General features: G+C 36.1%; 1 protein-coding gene across 1 annotated transcript; it reads right to left on the bottom strand.

Moving 5' to 3' along the window:
* Positions 1-16,387: 16,387 nt before the first annotated feature.
* Positions 16,388-20,432, bottom strand: LOC120481195 (uncharacterized). The gene is made up of 5 exons (XM_089132424.1): positions 20,286-20,432; positions 19,763-20,149; positions 19,369-19,524; positions 19,171-19,220; positions 16,388-19,087 (listed from the first exon to the last, which is right to left on the bottom strand). Exons 1-5 carry the CDS (start codon positions 20,320-20,322, stop codon positions 18,959-18,961), a joined length of 759 nt encoding a protein of 252 aa, XP_088988550.1. The 5' UTR covers positions 20,323-20,432; the 3' UTR covers positions 16,388-18,958.
* Positions 20,433-20,827: the final 395 nt, after the last annotated feature.

Here is a 20,827-nt window from a genome sequence, read left to right on the forward strand (position 1 = left end):
GCAGTCCAGATAAAGGGGAGCTAGAGGACACACAGGTGACACTGATGAAATGATGGGGTGATTAATCAGGAGATAATGAGCAGGGAAGGATAATGGGAAATGAAGTCCTAATATGCAGGAGAGAGGGATCTGGTGAAACCAGGAGGAGGCGTCGTCGAGCGTTCTGTGACAGTAGGTGTCTGTTTCCGCAGTAGATTCAATTTTGATATTTTTAGGTCAAACTGTTCTTGTCTGTCAGTCATATAATGCAGGTCTATGGTCACCACCTCAAAGAGCATGCACAGAGAAGTTCAAATTAAACATGATTTAATGACTCGTAAATGTAAGTACACATTCATGGCCTAAGACACGAAACGAGCAGTTTGTGTGAGAAAACGAACAGTATTTATATCGTTTTACCATAAATCAAATATTTATTTTGTCTATTCCAAGTACTATAACTTGAATAAATAAAATGGTTTATTTCAAAGTAGGCTTATCTCATTGTTAGGTAGGTCGAACAGGTAGTAAATATACAGAAATTGAATAAAGTTATCAAACACTTCACAGTCTTGACTGCATAAATTATAAATTAAATATCGATTAATCCTTATTAAAGCTACAAACATTATTCAGTCAAGAGCAGTGATGTATTGTCTAATTTTCTTTTGTTCTTTGATTAACATTAATGACACAGACTGTTGTTTTTTAGGCTGCGGACACTTTAAAGACACATGACGTGTCCTGTTTGGTTTGAGTATCCATGACGAGGGATAGCTTTGGCATCAAAAAAGCATGTGCCCATAGAATCTTAAAAACTTTAGATGTGTAAGGGCCTGTTTACATATCGCGTCCTTTGCGTGCTCAAGTTCGTTATTTCAAATGTAGGCGCGCGATATGCGCGCTCATAATGGAAGTAATGGAAGTTTTTTCCAAGCGCGTCCGCGCCGCATAGAGATAAAAACATCTCAACTTTTCAGAATGCCGCAAGCTCACCATAAGCGCACAGTAGGTCCCATGACAAGAACCAACCGGAGCGCAACCACCCTATAGCGCTTTGGAAAAAAAGAGAATGCGGCGCACCCAACGTTTTCTATGCTTTTTTAGGCGCTTTGTGTGAATCCGGCCTTAGTCTTCATGCAGCACTAACATTTGAAACATTTTTTCAAAAAGCTTCTTTATTGTTTCAAAAAAACAGTAGTTCATACAGGTTTGAAATGACATGAGTAAATGATGACAGAATGCCCATTTTTGGGTGAACTGTCCCTTTATTAAACTGTTCTTTGTCCCCATGAAATCAAAATTGACCGTTTCTATTTTGTATGGAATATTGCAGTGTTTATTATAAATATTGTAACCATGATCATAATAAAAAAAATTTAAAAAATCACTTGCCATCAGAATCTTAAACAAAAATTTTAGCACTCCGTTCCACCGACAATCCTGAAGTCTAATCGATTATCATGGACTTTTAGTTTAATATTTTTCAGTCACCTGTGATCATTTGTTCAGTTTCTTGCCACTTATTAGTTACTATGGAGATCCATCATCACAGTATTTGTCATTATTTCCCTCATTTGCTTTGTGTATAAGTTTCGCTTTTTCATTTGCTGTCTGGTATTGTTTTGGTGTGTGTTACCTTCTCGCATTTGGATTACCTGAGTTTGTTTTATTAAATAACTTTTTGTTTGTAGAAACCTGTTTGCCTTTTTCTTCATCTGAATGAACAGTGACAAAACCATTGTTTTGTCTCAAGATGCACACTAGTAATGTTTCTAGTAAAGTCACGTTTATAAAAGCTAAGTAAATGTCATAATTTAACTAAGGCCTAATCCTGGCTTAATCTAAGCCCTGTCTGTGAAACCAGGCCTACTACAGTAGATGTGTTTAACCTTATGCAGCACTGACATTTGAGACATTTTCCAAAAAAAAGAAAGTCATACAGGTTTAAAATGACATTGGAGTGTGTAAATGATGACAGAATGCTCTTTTTTTCAGTGATCTGTTCCTTTAAATAATCCAACAGAGCACAAACCCTCCCCCACTTGCTCCCTTGGCCTTCTCCAATTAGCAAACCATGCTTGGTTTTAGATTTAAAGAGGAGTGACACCATAATGCACTTAATTCAAGAGCTAAAGGGGGCTTTGCTTCACATGTATATGAGCACATAGTCTGTCGAAATCCCCTAACCCCAGATGTCCACAATTTCACCACATCATATTGAATGTTAAACGGACCTCTAACGACCCGTTCCCCGAGGGACGTTTGACACCAGTTCGTGCGTGTGTGTGTGTGTGTTGGTGAGAATGTGTGTGTGTGTGTGTATATGGGGTTGTGCCAGAGGGGTTTTACGCTGGGTTCACTCACTCAACCACTTAAGACAATGAATAAATAAAGCTTATGCCTCTCTCACGCACTCTCATCTTAGATCCCCCTTTCATTTAATCCAACAGTGATTCAGGGAACGAGCAGAGAGAGAAAAGTAGAGGGAGATTTCATTCATGCATTTTTCATGCATTTCTTTTTGTCTTTATCAGCTGAATGGCTCTTTGCTAACAGTAAGAGAAAACCCTCCTTTGTCTCATGGCTCTGAGTGTATGTGATTTTGCCTGACTGAACGTTGTGACACATTACAAACACAGCCACGTCTTGCCATTACAACATAGGCTTTTTAGCCTGGATGCCAGCCCGAACGCCACCCACAACATTTTTTGGTCGGGAAGTTCGGTCTGGATTCGATCTATAGAGGAGTCAAAAAATGACCGGGCCAATCAAATTGCCAGGGCGGGAGTAATACGATGATGGACAGATGATCTGCAAGGACGTAATCATCACGTTATCAAAGAGCTTCTTAACTGGTTTCCCTCAAAAATGACTGCAGCTGGAGAATTGAGATGTATAGGTTCAGCTGTCGCGTCTGTTGTAAAATATCGACAGCACATTCATTTTAATAGACAAACAGAAAACTGCAATCAAGGCATTTGTCGATCGGAAAGATATTTTTGCCGTTCTTCTTGATTCGGCAAAAGTGTAACTTATCAGCTGGTTCTGACGGTCGCTAAGAAGATGGGACGTAATGAAAAGCCTGTGGTCGTTGTGGTTTCTCCTTTGGTCGCACTCATGGAGGACCAAGTAAAAGAAGAAACACTCGTTATTTTACTTCTAAAACTGTGGAGCAGTTTCAGACTCACATTCTGACTAGAATTTGAGTATGACGAAGTCAGGCTTTTCGTGATTTTCGCAACATACGTTTACATCTTTCTAGCTACATTTATTCACTGTTTGTATTTGACCTCTATCTTTTTGATTTCCCTGCAATCTTTGAAAAGGAAATGAAAATGTCTTCTATTTTTCTTATGTTAAGTGTTTGTTTGTTTTTACAAGGCGTCCTCTCTCATTGCAATGACGTACTAGCCTACATTAAATCCAGTACGTAGTGGACTTGTAAAAACCATTCACTCACTCGTAGAACTCAAAATAACAACTTACTTGAGAGTGTAGGCAAACTGAAGGTGGAGCTGTGGAGTTAAAGAGATCATTTGGCGCATTTTGCTTGTTTTGATTTGAATTAGTGGAATTTTATACAGCATTGTATGTAATGTAGATTTTCACCGTGCATTCTGTAGTTAAACATGATTATTTTAAAACTTAGTCAAAATAATAAGGGATATTGGCTTCATCAGAAGCAAATACTTAATTAACAACCTTGTAGCCTTTGCACGTGTATTTAAGTTCCCTTGTTCCTGTTCATTGTTGTCGGGTCTTGTCTATGTTGAATGTATTTTTCGATACTCTTACTCTGTGGATTACTCTGTTGATTTATTAAAGATTGCCTTATTTTCTTCATCTTCTTCTTCCTGTTCGTGTGTTTTACCAACGCATTTGCGTCATATGTGACGCTATATGACAAAACGGCCAAATACTACGCACATGGCACCCGTTATCGTTAATATAACACGCGCTGTGATGGGTAGGTTTAGGTGTGGAGTAGGGTAGGGTAGGGTAGTCTTATATTACGCCAAAGGATTTATGAAGTTTTGGGTTCGCGTGTTATATTAACGATAAAGGGTGCCATGTGCGTAGCATTTTGTCATATAGCGTCACATATGACGCTAAAGGATGAGAACGGGGTGGTTTTACACCAACACAATCCGTGACAAGGTCACTACGGGAAGCAGAAAGTGTCCAATAAAATCCCAACATTATTTCTCATTCGAGAAGCCAGTTCACGCGGATATATACGTCACAACAGGAAAGAAAAGACAATCACAATTTCCGTTTCATGCCGACTTTAGCTTTTACTCTGACTGCAGGGAACTGGGACTAAAAATCCACTAATTAGTCCTGAGATCCAGTGAGGTGGATAAAAACAAACACGGATGCTCTATTTCTCTCTTTAATAGAGCTGTGTGAGGATACAAGCCCTGCACCACATTGTGGTTAAGTCTTGTGTGGTCACAGCAATGCTTTACAGTCCTAAATAAACCATTTGAGGTCTGCACAAATGTTCCTGACATTTTTTTTTTTAAATATGCTGAGAGATTAGTCGGCATGGGGCATTTGAAACAGTCACGAGCATTAAGCACAATGTATTTTTCAACAACATGTCTGGACAAAAGCACAGGGAGGTGTCACAATAACTCTCCTAATATTAATTATCTCTGCTCGTCTCAGATTTAACCTGAGGCAATGGTCAGAGGTCCACTTGCACGCAAGCACACAGCTGAGCCCTTGGAGATGGCAACACGCGTGTGTATGGGCCTATAACTGATCCACTGCCTGAGGAAATGGTCACACCTCTAACTTTCTTGATTCTCTTCTCAATATCTTCCTTTTTTCAGCTAAGCTATACCCTTATTGTCTCTCCTTACCGCTTTACTCGTGATCCTTTTCTGTCACGTCTCATGTTGTTATCTCTCCTCCATCGGTAAGACATAATGTGACACAGCCATTCTTAATTAAATTATCAGAATGCAAAATTACACATCAAATTGGATTCATGTCTAACATGCCCAAAAGCCTAGAATACACACACTCACACACACACACGGACATTATCTCCCTGAACATCGTTCCCTTGCGCAAAGTGTCTACACTTGTGAGGCCTGACCTTAAAGACATGAACAAGAGAGAACGCTCTAATTTTGGTAGCGAGGAAAAAGGGCAATCGAACGAGAATAAAAAACACCACAGGGAGCCCGAAGCATGAGAAAATCGAAATGACGATTAGGAAGACGATAAGAGGCTCATTTTGTCTTTTTATTTCACCCTTTATCCTCTGCTCTTTCATCTTTACCTTTTGTTTCTCAGATTACACGTTTTATGCATTTACTGTTCCACTATCTAGTAGACTGGTTGTACATAGCACTATAGCAAAGCTAAGATCATAGATTCAGCCGCAGGGCTTAGCTTTTGTGATAAAATGTATATAAAGATTCTCTCTTTAATAACCGTTACATGCTAAATTGGAACATATTTAGATATGGCTTTAGCATGTACAGGATGATGATGCAACTTATATATTAAGGAAAATAGAAGCTAACTTGGTTAGCAGATTGCATTCTAAGTGTCATCTGAATTTTTGCTGAATAATCTGTCATTTTTAACTGTTTATTTATTTTTGTTTTTTGGGAAAAGTGTTTTTAATGTAATATTATAAAGCAAATATGAATTTATGCATTTTGACAATTTAGAAAATGTATATTTCTTTATAATAATACCAGTGGACAATGAATTAGCATTAAAAGATTACACAGGGAAGATCTAGTCAGGCTATGATGAACAATGAATATGCTTTAAATGAAATAAATAATTAAATGATAATAATAAATTAGTATCATATTATAATAAACAATATAAATGAAAAATGTATCATCATACTTATGAGAATTATGATACTACATAATACAAAACTATATTCATTATTCATATTAATTAATTTGAAAAAATAATAAAAAAAAATAAAACTTTTCATTTAAAAAAACAACAACAAATCCCCTATTAATAAACAAACAATTTAAAAAATCCTAAAATCCAGCATAAAAATGTGTACTGTACATGCTTGTGAGTGAAAGGACACACATCAATTTCATGCATCTCTTAAGTCAGCTGTGTTTTTAAGGTCTTCTGAAAAAGAAATTCTGAAAAAAACCACATGACCAACAACTGCAATTATTATAACAAAACAAAACACAAAACAACAGAGGCAGGCAACTGGCGGAGAGCCATGTACAAATTAAGTCGACATATGATTTAATTAAACTACTTTGTGTGAGTATGTGTGTGTCTGTGTGTGTTAGCACACAGCACAAAGCATAAAGTAACTAGTTTGTGATACCTTCAGGCTTTAGATGAGCTGACCTAGAAAATGGAAAGCATCCTTAGTGACTGGGGGAGTGTGTGCGCTTACTGTTTCACCCTAAAAGCTCAAATTTGAGCTGCTGACATAAACAGTGCTGGTTCAATCTCAGGGAGGTGATCAAAATTCTCTCTATCACTAATGTGTACTGGAGCATGGCACCAAATCCCACACTGCTTTAATTCAATTAGTGTACTGAAAGTCACTTTGGATGAAATGTGTCTGTAAAATGGTTTTCCAGACTACTTAAACAAAAAATATGGATTTACAATGTGTACTGAACAAAGTTTACATTCACAAGTAAACTGTTATGTCAATGTTGAAGGGGTGGTCAAAATCCCTTGCCTCTTCAGTATATATTTCATAATATCATTTTAAATGATTATGTATTTCTTTTATAAAATCAATAATTAAGTATATTCATTGGTACTTAATCATTTATCGACATATACATTTATTCTTTGTGCTTTTGCTTGTGAAATAATATTCTTAAATGCATGCTGATGCACGTCACCAGCTTCTTTTAGGTGCACAAGGCCATTTGTCTCTTTCTCTGGTCTCAGGAGAAAGGTTTATGGATCCTAAAGGCGTCATGAACACATTTGTCCAACACATATGATACTTCTCTGTACAGACGGTCAAGCTATATTGAGCATTGCTTTATTGAACTTTAATTGTTATATTAAACTGTATTCTTTCTATTATATTTGCTTTCTGAGAAGCAAATGTTATCTGTTTTTCTCCCAAACAAAGTGAATGTTTTACCATTATGTTTTGGTACACTTAACTGATAATAAGACGCTCAGACTCTCTTCAGCCTTGATGGGAGCTCATATTTGCTAGTGTCCTAGGTGAATGCAGTAACAGTGAAAATGATAGGGAAATAAGGATTTGGTTTATTATGTTTGAGTGTTAAAACATAAAGGGGTCATTGAAGCCAAGTTTAAGGCACTATTTCTTTGTTGAAGTCTTACTCCAGTTAGACTAAAGTTCAGTGCTAGTCTTCTTGGTTGCAGGTTAAGCAACCACTGCCATTATTGGAGATTGAATGAGTTGTTGTTCTGGACACACTGGCGCCAGCAACCCAAATCTGTGACCTGGAAGGTCATGACGTGCCTCATCGATGGAGATATGTTTCGTCTATCTGTATATGTGTGGAAAATTACTGTGTTTATCTATATCGTAGCCAATGAGAATCATTCAACGTGTAAGCAATGACGTAGCTTAGACCTTGGAAACAGTATAACTGCTGTGATCTTTGTAACTGTAAGGGGGCGGCCTACGAACTCCTGAGTGAGTCTTGAAGCTGACTTCTGCTGATGAAATGGCAAACTATGTTCAGTAAAACTTTCTTTAATTTTTATAATTCCGACTCCGGGTCTTCATTTCTCATATCTGGTTCTGGGTCCTTTAACTGTTAACCCCTAACAATGTTCAATTACACTTTATTTCGATAGTAGAAGTAACTACAGTATGCCAGCTAACTCTGTTAATGCAACCTGATCACACTAAATTAGTCTTTATAGCACGTGTAATACACATGTGTATTACATGCAAAAGTATTCAATTCAATTCAATTCAATGTGAAAATGAAATGTTGTTGGTTCTTCTCATAGCTAGGCGGCTCTTCTCCATAGTTACATCATTCCATCTCTCCCTCCTTTTTCCTACACATGTATTTCTATATGTTTGTTTAGTTTATTCATGTTTATGATTTAGTTAATAAAACTTCTGCACTTTATGTATTTGGTTCTGATTCACTGATTGCAGCAAAGTGTATTTGGTAACACTTTATTTTGATAGTCCACTTTAGACATTCAACTAACTATAAGTAACTTTGCCGCTACATGTCAACTAACTATCATTAAAGTATTAGTAGACTGTCAGCTTAATATCTGCTAACACTTTATTTTGTTGGTCCCCCAACAGACATTCAACTGACTGTAAGTAACTTAGCAACTACAAGTCAACCTGTTCTCCTAACCTGAACCCTAACACCTAACCCTAACCTAACAGTCTACTGACGGTCTACTAATACTCTAATGACACTTAGTTGGCATGTAGTTGAAAAGTTACTTATAGTTAGTAGAATGTCTAAAGTGACTATCGAAATAAAGTGTAACCGTGCATTTTATGATCTTGATCTTGCTACATACTCAACGTGCTGTACATTGAGTATGTAGTATGAAGTAATAAATAATTATTCTTCTGTGGCCATGGAAGATACCCTTTTCTTAGAATAAATTAATAATCAAAAGAGTTTGTTGGACAAACTGATTAATTGATTGTAATATTAATTTAGTCACATCAAGTTAATCCAATTAACTGACCCAAATTTTAATAATTAATCATAACAAGTTATTATTGATTATTAATATTTCCTAGAGCTGAGTTCCTTACATTAATGATAATGTGAACCGTAGAAATAGTGTTAGCGATTATTCTATAGAGAAGCTTTAGTAATATGTAGATTGTGTACTTTACTTCTGATGATACATAATTTAGGCTGTACTTTCTAACTCTTACACATGAAATGTGTGTACTAAGATAACATGACGCCTACACTCTAAAAAATGCTGGGTTGTTTTAACCCAACTTTGGGTCAAATATGGACTAACCCAGCCGTTGGGTTAAATTTTTACATTACATTTTTAACCCAACATTTTGGGTTTGTCCATATTTGACCCAAAATTGGGTTAAAACGACCCAGCATTTTTTAGAGTGTATGAAGGACCATAGAAAAAAGCTACACCCACAGTGACCAGGATGTAATGTCAGAAACGAATGGAATATTAACTAAAAAAATAAATTTAATGAGTGTTTTCACCTTATTTTACAATATGGGTCCAAATGAAGGACTTAATTACTGCTCATCCAATAGCCGTTCTTATCCAAGCTCGATAAAACCCATCATTTATGTGTGAAAACATCTGCTCAATGAGAGAACAAACTCATGTCACAGCTCTTTTAATAGTTCCTCATTTCTCAACACCTCTGGTCTGGTTGTCACTTTTTTCAAAGAACAAATTATACTGGAGTTAAAACTTGAGTTCAATTTGACAGATATGTAACTGTGAAATGACAAATTTCAAAATAATGATTTCAAAGCAATATTTATTTTAAATTAAGAATTTTAAAATAGATTCTGTTATTTAAGTTTTAAAATAAAATCCTAAATGGTTTTTGATCACTGTGTAGTTATGATTAATTAAAATTGGTCTTTGTTGTACAAGAGTTAACGCATATGTCCTATGGCAGTGAAATGGTGCCTAATTATAGATTATAAAATATTATTAAGATATGGCTAGTTTCTTATTAAGTGCTGCTGTGGTGCAGTCATTCGCAACATGGTTACCAATTAGTCGTATTTAAAAGAGATGTTTTTCTCTTATTAGAATATTGTATGTCTTGTAAATGGGCCATTTTTTTCAGAATTTACCGAAATTGAAACGGTGAAGTTTCCGAAAACGACTGTTAAAGGGTTAGTTCGCCCAAAAATGAAAATTCTGTCAGTATTTACTCACCCTCATGTTGTTCCAAACCTCTATGTGTTTATTTGTTCTGCTGAACACAAAGGAAGATATTTGGAAGAATGTTTTAATCAAACTGAGTGTGAGTAAATACTGACAGAATTTTCATTTTTGGGGGAACTAACCCTTTAAAATCTCCATGAAATCAAAATATGACAATATTGGAATAGGTAATTCAGTGACAAGTAAGTCACTGTAAGTCACATGAGATGACAGCAATAGCAAACCACAAAGATCCAATAAATGAACAAATGGATAAAATCAAGTCCCGCCCTAATTTTTTTTCTTGTTTGAGAAGCCATTTCACTCGGCTATACATTACAATAGGGAAGAAAACCTATCAAAACTTCTCATATCCACCAAATACTAAAGGTTTAGTTAGGGCTACATTTTTGTAATCATATGCATATGTAAAATAACACGATCGTCAAAATTACATTTTAAATCAAACCTAATGTTACTGAATAAAATGTCGACCCAGGAAGTGATCATCGTTCTGAATCCGATCTGGATGTAGTCTTTAACAAAAACGTGATTTTCTCAGGTTTTTTCTCAACATATTGCATTTTTTTGAGACTTGCTCACATTAACAACAAGTGCTGATAAAAAAAAGAATGCATGAAGCTAGAATAAAACAAAAATGTTTTGTTTGTGTGTGTGTTTAAAAGCAGAGGCTCTGTTTTTTTTGTTTTTTTTTTGATGCTCAGATATTCATACAAACAATTATTCTGTGGGCCATGCCATTTTTGTGAAAATAATCAAAAACTGTGGCTTGTGGCGGTGGCTTGAAACTTTTTTTTTTTTTTACTAGTGGGGAAAGAGTTTAAGTAAAGTATTTACCCATGTGTTGCTGTTATATTATTCAAGCAACAAGCACGGAGTCATAGCAGTGTTACTTATTCCACAGAAGCATATCCACATGGAGAAACTCTGAGTTCGTACAGTATGAGCTCAATTATCTAATTAACCAATCACATGGCAGTTGCTTCAATGCATTTAGGGGTGTGGTCCTGGTCAAGACAATCTCCTGAACTCCAAACTGAATGTCAGAATGAGAAAGAAAGGTGATTTAAGCAAATTTGAGCGTGGCATGGTTGTTGGTGCCAGACGGACCGGTCTGAGTATTTCACAATCTGCTTTCTGGACACTCAAAGCGCTTCACATAGAGGGGGGAATCTCAAGCACCACCAATGTGCAGCATCCACCTAGATGATGCGACGGCAGCCATATTGCGCCAGAATGCCCACCACACACCAGATTACTGGTGGAGAGGAGACAGAGTGATGAAGCCAATTGGTATATATGGGGATGATTAGGAGGCCATGATGGACAGAGGCCACTGGGCAAATTTGGCCAGGATGCCAGGGTTACATAGCTTGGTTCTACCAGACTCTCGTACATACATTTCATTTGTACATAGTACTGAAGGAAAATTAAATTGAGCGGAAGTCCGTAGGCGGACGCAGCCAGGCTAGGGGTTACACCCCTACTCTTTGGAAAGACATCCTGGGATTTTTTGTGACCACAGAGAGTCAGGACCTCGGTTTAACGTCTCATCCAAAGGATGGTGCTCTTTGACAGTATAGTGTCCCCATCACTATACTGTGGCATTAGGACCCACACAGACCACAGGGTGAGTGCCCCCTGCTGGCCTCACTTACACCTCTTTCAGCAGCAACCTGGTTTTCCAACCTGGTCTCATCCCAAGACGTCATATAACTGACGTTTTGGGACGTCTTTTGACCATACGTCAATATTCGCCTTTTTAGGGCCCCCTTAAACGTCGGTAGATGAGGTTATGGGATCCTAACTCTACCCCAGACCTAAACCTAACCCTAAACCTAACCCGTCACCTAACTGACGTTAAAGGTAAAGCGTCAGTTGTATGACGGCCCGGGATCGCCATCTACCGACGTTTAAGGGGGCCCTAAAAAGGCGGATATTGACGTACGGTCAAAAAACGTCCCAAGACGTCAGTTATATGACTTTTTGGGATGAGACTGTGTTAGGTTTTCTCAGAAGGTTTCCTATCCAGGTACTAACCAAGCTCAGCCCTGCTTAGCTTCAGTGGGCAACCAGTCTTGGGCTACAGGGTGATATGCTGCTGTCATACTCATCCTCTGATGGCTACTTCCAGCAGGATAATGCACCATATCACAAAGCTCGAATCATTTCAAATTGGTTTCTTGAGCATGACAATGAGTTCACCGTACTAAAATGGCCCCCACAGTCACCAGATCTCAGCCCAATAGAGCATCTTTGAGATGAGGTGGAACGGGAGCTTCGTGCCCTGGATGTGCATCACACAAATCTCCATCAACTGCAAGATGCTATCCTGTCAATATGGGCCAACATTTCTAAAGAATGCTTTCAGCACCTTGTTGAATCAATGACACGTAGCATTAAGGCAGTTCTGAAGGCGAAAGGGGTCAAACACAGTGTTCCTAATAATCCTTTAGGTGAGTGTATTTTTACAGCAGCCCTTTCAACCCCTACAGCACTGTATGTATTAGATCACTGTCCTCTATACACTTCTCTTTCAGGCTTTTGAGTGTCTTTTTGTGGTTATGTGGTTATTTCAGACATAAGAATGAAACACATCATATAAAAATATGTGGGTGATTATCTAACAAATTACTGTCCTGTAATATTCTATTCCCATCAGAGCTAAAACACACAGTGACAGTATAGCGCAAAGAGTTGCTATAAGCCTGAAAGCATGTATTCTTTTTTTTTTTTTGTATTATACATGTATGTCTTCATACACACATATGTAGCTGACAGTGTTGTAGTACTCGGGACTCGGACTCGTCTCGGACTCGGTCTCGAGACCATTTTAATGGTCTTGGTCTTGTCATGGACTCGTGTGCATTTGGACTCGGAATTGACTCGTACTCGAACATTTTTTTTTTTAGGACTCAGACTTATTCCCGAGTCCACTTGAGTTAAATTCAAAAATATTTTTCATGATTATTAATGTATGTTAATAAAATATTTCTTTAAATTGATTGACACGCCCAGTGATTGGTGATTTTCTAGTGCGCAACTGCGCATGACAAATTGTAATAAAATTACTTTTAACACCACCTACTATGTGGCCTTTTTACCCTAAACTGATCATATTTTTTAAACTCTAAGTAAATTCAGTACAAAAAAAAGTATTTCTCTAAGTAAATAAAAGTAAATTAGGTAATCAACCCTCACTGGTCTCGGACTCGACTCGGACTCGACTGTCTCTGGTCTCGGACTCGACTCGAACTCGACTCTCTATGGACTCGGTCTTGACTCGGACTCGACTCTCTCTGGTCTCGGTCTCGACTCGGACTCGAGTGAGGTGGTCTCGACTACAACACTGATAGCTGATACACACACACACACACAAACATGTTGTGTTTTCATGTTTTATAGGAACTTTCCATAGAAATAATGATTTTTATACCACCTTACAACCCTACCCCTAAACTACCATCACAGAAAACTGTATGCAGTTTTACATGTTCAAAAAACATCCCTAAGTGTTATTTATATGCTTTTTTTTTCAAAAATAAATCAGATTTTACTATTCATGGGGGGACATTTGGTCACTGATGGCATCAGTGCTTTCAGCTTAATCATAATCATTAAAGCTCATAAAACTAAGAGCCCATAAAATACACTTTTTAAGATAGGCCAACATTGAATGTAGTAAATCAGTAAAATGTATTTTTATTGGTTAGACGGCAAAAAAAAAAAAAAAAACATAACTGAATTAATGAATAATCAAATAAAGTTATTATTAATATTTTAATTATTGAAATAAATGTATTCATTTTTTTATTGTAATTTTTAATTATAATACGATATTTGATAATATCATTCCATACTACTACACAGTTAAAAATGAAGGTCGAGAATGACATGATGCAATCAGCGTTTGTGCCCCGCACCCACCCACACACACACACACACACACAGCATGACATCGACAGCAGCTGGCACAACCACGAAGGAAATCATCTGTTCCTCGACTGACCGAAATCGACATTGTCTATGTTTGACTTCTCTGTTGTTAAGCTGAAAGAAGGTCTGATATCTACTCACATGGAAACAGAAATGAATGCCGCAAGGGAAAATAAACTTCACGCCAAATCCAAATTAAGGTCAAGCTATTTTATTCCTGTTGTTTTTAGGTTTGCATGTGTATTTCTTGTGTCAAACTAATGATACTATTTTCCCTCAGAGTCTACAGTGGCCCACAACAAATTCCACATAGAACATTTTATTTTTACATATTTTAAAAACACATTTTTATAGAAAAATATTTTTTTAGTAGGAGTAGCCTTTGGCCCTTTTTGCACAAGTTTTACATTGTGACCCTTTGCAAGCATTTTACCAAGGTCTTACCAAGACCAAGGCTGCATCCGAAATCACATACTTCCCTATAGGTGAAAAATAGTATGTGACAAAATAAGTATGTCCGAATTCATAGTACTCATAAAAGAGTATGTGGTATGTGTAAAAAAAAAAAAAAAACGGATAGCCAACTACTTGCAAAATTCTAAAGTGTGCATAGGCACTTTACTATCCCATGAGGCCACGGGAGAGGATTTGTGAATGGCAGTGAAGTGACACAGCTGATGCTGCTAGGTCACATTATAATGACAACATGGCAGATCTACATTCATACTACACACATTGATACTATATAGAATAGGGCTGCACAATTAATAATAATTGATAAAAAAAAAATAATAATAATGCAATTGGCGGAGATTATTTTTTATGTGCAGCTTGTCAGTGGCGTACAGCTTTGTCTGCTCCAGCACTGTGAGTTTGAGTAACTTATAATGTGCATTTGAAAAAGCAACATGAGTTAAATATCTTTTTAAACCTGAGAAGCATTTATGAACCTCTTGTCCAACAAAAGACAACATTCAATAAATCAATCTAAGCATTTCAATCTTCTCTTTATTCAGCTACAGCGATAGTATGATGCCCATTAGGTTTCCTGGAATGAGCAAGAGGATAAACCAGCACCCGGAAAGCGTACCTTCCATGCGGGCATCCATTGGCCAGCAAGCCATCACCTGCTGTTTGCCTGGAATTGTTTACCCACTAAACTGAAAGGAGGGTCAAACTGTGTCCTTTTCAAAAACAAACGTAAAGACTCTTATGTCAGAAATGTGACCACTGACTTTCAGCTTATATTGTGTTATACTGTATTATTATGTTTATTTTAACTGTGTATTGTTTAATTTTATGTAAAGGCCCACTAGGACTAATATTGAGAATTAGCCTCGGCTAAAATCCTGTATGGAACATGAGCTTATGTAACATACTTGTCCCTATTCAAATAAACTCAAATAAAACCTTGGTGTAACCTTGACATACTATATTCGCCATGACAGGTCATTTTAATTTGTGGCCCTATGAGATAGTAAAGTGTCCAACGTATGCACACTTCAGAATCTTGCCGGAAGAGGAAGGTCATGATACTTTTTGCCTACTCTTTTATGAGTGCTGTGAATTCGGACATTCTTCTTTTGTTTCACACTGTTTTTCACCTACTTTATAGTATATGATGGTATGTGATTTCGGACGCAGCCACTGTCTCAAGTGAGTATAGTGTTTTAAGGTATAGCGCAATGAAAAATGGATTCCCGACTGATCACTGGTTCGTTCAAAAATGCTGATTCATTCAGGAACGAATCACCACTGCTGTGCTTGTTTATTGAGCTGTTGAATAAAGCAGAACAGTTGTATTTAATAAACACCATATAGCCTGTTAATCCATAATCATAATCATAATAATAAATGGATACTGTAGGGTTTGTTTTTGTTTTTTTTTACATTTTATTTCATTTCAGTAAAGGTTTATTTTATGGAACGGAAAGTTTTTATGGTTTTAGTTTTAGTTATTGATAATTAATAATAGTTTAATACAAAATCAGTTAATAATAACCTTGACGTTTAAAGGCGGATGTTGACGTATGGTCAAAAGACGTCAGTTATGACGTCTTGGGATGAGACTGTGTTAGATTTTGGGGTTTCAAATAAAGATGTTGTGCAGATGAGGCACTTTCGTTATAGAATAAATAAGGGACTTGTCTAAATATCTCGTTATCACCCACACCTTATTTGCCCTTTTAATTCAACTACAAACAGGGTTACTGCAACCCTCTAATAACTCTATAATCCAGTTTTCTTTGTCAGACTTGCTTTCTGCAAAGTGTGGAATGGATTTTTATTTATTTTTTATTTATTTTTTTGGACTGAACAGCAAAACACTGTTGCTGAAACTCCATGAGCGCCACCTACTGGTCACAGATAGTGGCTATGATGTTTTGTCATTTCATATTATAGGGCCAGAAACACACACACACACACACACACACACACACACACAAAGTTACACTTTAAACAACAATAATAATAAACAAATATATTCTTACCGTATATGTTCTTTTGTCACTTATCTTTAATGTATCTTTAATGATTTGCCAAGCACAACGAGGGACACTGAATAAACTGACTCATAACATTAATTTATATGACACATTTATTTGCTTATATTACCTTCATATAAAAAAAATGTGCTTTAACATATTAGTCAAATAAATGTGAAAAAAGACAATTAGTTGAAAGGTTTTAGACATTTTACAAAAAGCAAACCCACACTGCCCCCCTCAGGCCCCTAACAAAAGTAAATTCACTGATGGCTCTGACCACCATGAGTCTCTTTCAGACGTCTATAATAACAGATCATGGACAAGTAAAAATATACACTGCCATACTATAAACAATACAGTGACAAACTCTACAGATAAGAGATGCATATTCCTTTTGACACATTTATATTAAATGGCATAGCACTGATTTAGCATCATTTGAACATCATTTGAGAGGTCTTGTGGGATGCATTGCCAACGTAAAAAGGAAAGCGAATACAAAAAAAAATTAAACCAGCTCTTTGTGCTTCATTCTGAGAGATGCAGTAAATGTGATACTTCCTCATCCATTATAGAGTCTAAAGACCCTAACCTTTTGCAGACACTGCATAGAAAAAAAATGTCACCACAAACTCACCACATGAACATTTACACAGATCAACCTCTTTCTTCTGTCTCGTATGCACACAGCACTAAACTGAATGGAAACATTTGTGGTCAAGATGGCTATCTTTTTAACTGGAAACAAAGCAAGACCCTTCATCAGAAAAAGACACAGACGGTGCTCTCCATTAAAACTCCTTTGAAGACCAACTCTCATGCTTTGAATATTACAATTTTTGATTTCAATTAGATTTGAACTCTTCAAAAGAATTACAAGCTTTAGAAAAAGAAGCCGACCTAACATGCACCAGTTCAAAGAAAAATAAGAGGAAAAGACGAGAATATATATATTTACTTGCAAAAAGCAACTTAAGTGGGCATTTGTCTTTTAACTTTAAAGTCATGAGATAGATAGTCTTAAAATAAGATAGACAGTTTGCCTGATTACATTTTGCTTACCGTTATCCAAACGCAAATATACTCAGCAAGCACAAAATGCTTCATGTTCACCCCCCACAGATTAAGTTTTGGGAAAATTTAATGAGGCTATAAAAATGAGTCAGATAAACGCTGCAATCATTGAGTTTACAAATAGAAATAAATAAATAGAGACAAATAGAAATACCTTAAACTAATACCCACTTCATACAGGAAACCCACTTCTACATCCTGTTATTTAGGTCATCGCTGTGTGTCCACAAAGAAACTTTTAATAGAGGAAAACAACATTGTACTGCAATGAGGACCAGAGTAACAACAAAGTAACAACAGTAAGAATAATAGACAGTAAAAACAAGTATCTGTGTTTGAAAAGTGTGAAAAAGTTTGAAGCATCCTGTCACTTTTTATATTAGGTGTCTTTAATTATGCACTAACATAAACATAAAAAAAGTTAGGTAAAACGCTTATTATCTTCAAACACATTTGCTTCTGTTGAGGTGGGATTAGGGATATATTCATGGTATGGTTAGATGTAAGGAGGCAGGGAAGGATCAACAGTCTAATTATAGATGTAATTACAGATATTATACTCTAAAAAATGCTGGGTTGTAATTTTTAAAAATGAAATTTAAAAATGTAACCAAATGGCTGGGTTTGTCCATACACTGTAAAATAAAATGTGTTCAATTTACGGTAAAATACCGGCAGCTGTGGCTGCCAGAAAGTAGCAAGACTTTATGATAGCAAAGTTTTACAGACTTAACTTAAAATTTACAGAAATAAACCGTAGTTCGTTATTTGATATAATGTTAAATTACCAGTTAATTAAAGTTTTTTGTTAATTAATTATTAAAGTGATGAGAGTCACATGATATATGGAAGCTCATCACATGTAGCTCTTCCACAAGTAATGTACTTTTAATATATAGAAGCTGCAAAGTGTCATTCACTCAAACATTAAATCATGGTAACACAAGAAATTTGAAAGAGGCAATAAACATTAATTTTAACAACATTAAATGTCACATAAAAACCCAATGTACATAACTGATTAGAAAAACACTAAGCAAACTATGAAGAAACAATTATTTCAACAACAAACAAAAAAAAACATTAAATGTGAAGCGTCACAAGGTAAATTGTGGGAATGTCAATTTACGGGTTTTCACTGTAAATTATACAATGAGTTGTTCATTTTCACTTTAAAAACTTTTAAATTAACGGTATTTTACAGTAAAATTACATGAAATTCACCATTAGATCTATCACATCTAATCTTTTACCATTAAAATCACAATATTTTTTTACAGTAAAATTGGGTTAAAACAACCCAGCATTTTTAGAGTGTAATTACAGCTATATGCAGCTATTTTAAAATAAAAGTACCCTGTAAAAATATGTATGTATAATAAGAAATTACTAAAAAATTATTAATTTAAATGTTAGTAAAGACGCTTAATATAAAGTGGGACTGGTATCCAAGTATATATTTAACATTCAGATGTAATGGTAGAAAGTCCACTACCTTGTATCATTGCATATGTGGTACATGATGATGAAACCTGCAACTTTTATCATATTTGGAATATTTCGGAAAGCGCTTCAGTCCTACTTTAGTTCTACTCTGTTTCTGTTCTGACCTGAGCATATGTACTGAAGTCAGAACACTGGACTCGCTTTGTCTTGCGTTGTTTTTGTCTCCTGGTTATCACGTCTAAAGATGCGTAACACACCTCTTCCTCCTCACCCTGGAATGAAAGAACTTAAGTTTTCATCTTTCATATTATATTTAAATGTCTATAATGAAAGAGCATGTTTGCATTGTTCATACCTCAATTGTATTTCCTCTTTTCAAATGGTCTTTTTGTTCTGTTTCAGCATCTAATTGTTTAAATTTGAACATCACATAAATGGTTTGTGTGCAGGCTTTGCTTTTCCAAAGTATGCAAATTGACAAAGCTGTTTATTCTTTATATTCAAATTAAAACTGTGGCAATGCAAAAGAAGAGTAGGAAATGGTGAATGATACCTGCAGTTTTCCTCTGAACGAGGCAGTACACACAGAGTGAGGAGAGGAGAACACACAGCGGACACACACTGAACAGCAGCGTCCAGCAGAGAACACAGTCTGATAGAGGAGGAGTGGGGGAGATGTTTGAGGGTCCAGAACACAATGTTACATTCTCTGTATAAAATAAACATAAATATATCAATGAATGTTAATTGTATGCATAGTCATAAGGTGTAAAGGGTTCCGAACAAGAAGCCATTTGCTCAATACAACAAAAAAGTATCAATGAATATTAATAAAAATATATATATATTTTTTGTTCTGTTCATCTTACTCCTTCATTGAGAAAGTTCTCCAGAATTACACAAGCAATATTGTAATAATAATAAGCATTTGTAATAATGTTTCTTACCTGCAAAAGAGAGACGAGTTGTTCGGTTTCCATAATAGTACACTTCAGATGAGGAGAGGATGCCTTTTTCATCTTTATTTACCTTACGCTCTATTTCTCCACAGTAATACAGTCCCAGATCAGACACACTGATGTTAGTAATATGTAGATCATGTGAATTACTGGAGCGGTTGTAGACAAAGCTGAAACGCTTAAATAACTCTAGATCCCATTTCCTAAAATCTATTTCAAGAGAGGTTTGGTTTTCATGACAGCTGTTTCTTATCCATACAAAGCGGAAACCAAGAGTTACAGAGCGATCACAGTAGAGAGTGATGTTGTCTCCTGGTCTGACTTTCATCTCCACTTCTGCTCCATAGACTCTTATCTGAATGAACAACAAAACACCTGTAAAAGTGCAAAATAACTTAATAAAGCACTTCAATTTGAAATGCACTACCATTTAAAAATATGCACAGTAATATTGACATTTGAAAAACTCTCAAAACAGCCGAAAACTTTCCCATAACCCCTTTTTTCTTACACATAAACGCGATGAAAGCATTTCTTGGCCTCTCCATCTCTGTGAGTGACTGTGAATAACTGACACTACGAGGGTCTTACAGACGGCAGCTCTCGTCTGATTGGTTCCCGTCAATGGAAAATCTTGTCTAGAATGTTTCACGTCATGGGGGTTGTCATTAAATTCGGTTATTGTGTGTATGTACAAGGAGTAAGAGCAGTATTAACTAAATATTAGTTACCCAATAGACTTCTTTTGCTCTGAATTGCTCTGATTAGTTCACAAAAATAGAAAATAATCATGAAAAAGAACTTAAGGGAGATACAACTTTTGTATATCTGATTGGTATGATGGATGTGTTTAGAATCAAATAATTTGGTTTCAGACATGCAGATAAGCATCTTCACTTGAGAAAGGTTGTGCTTTTGATTGGTCAAATATTTTTTTAATCAAAGTGATGTTCTCTGTCATATTGTAGTGGGTTCAAACAAGCAACGTGTAAACATGTCAAAACAGGAAACCACAGCTCTTATATTTAGACCACTTACAGCATACGCCTCACA

Source organism: Pimephales promelas, chromosome 6 (assembly GCF_988280905.1).
Source record: "Pimephales promelas chromosome 6, fPimPro1.hap1.1, whole genome shotgun sequence".
Taxonomy (NCBI): domain Eukaryota; kingdom Metazoa; phylum Chordata; class Actinopteri; order Cypriniformes; family Leuciscidae; genus Pimephales; species Pimephales promelas.

Bases quoted from the DNA above. Each gene is read 5' to 3' on its own strand.
- LOC120481195 (XM_089132424.1), bottom strand. From the start codon at position 20,322: ATGGAGAGGCCAAGAAATGCTTTCATCGCGTTTATGT. The intron at 20,150-20,285 runs GTAAGAAAAAAG...GCACTTTTACAG, and splicing joins TGCTTTCATCGCGTTTATGT to GTGTTTTGTTGTTCATTCAG. The intron at 19,221-19,368 runs GTATCATTCACC...TTAAACAATTAG, and splicing joins CGTTCAGAGGAAAACTGCAG to ATGCTGAAACAGAACAAAAA.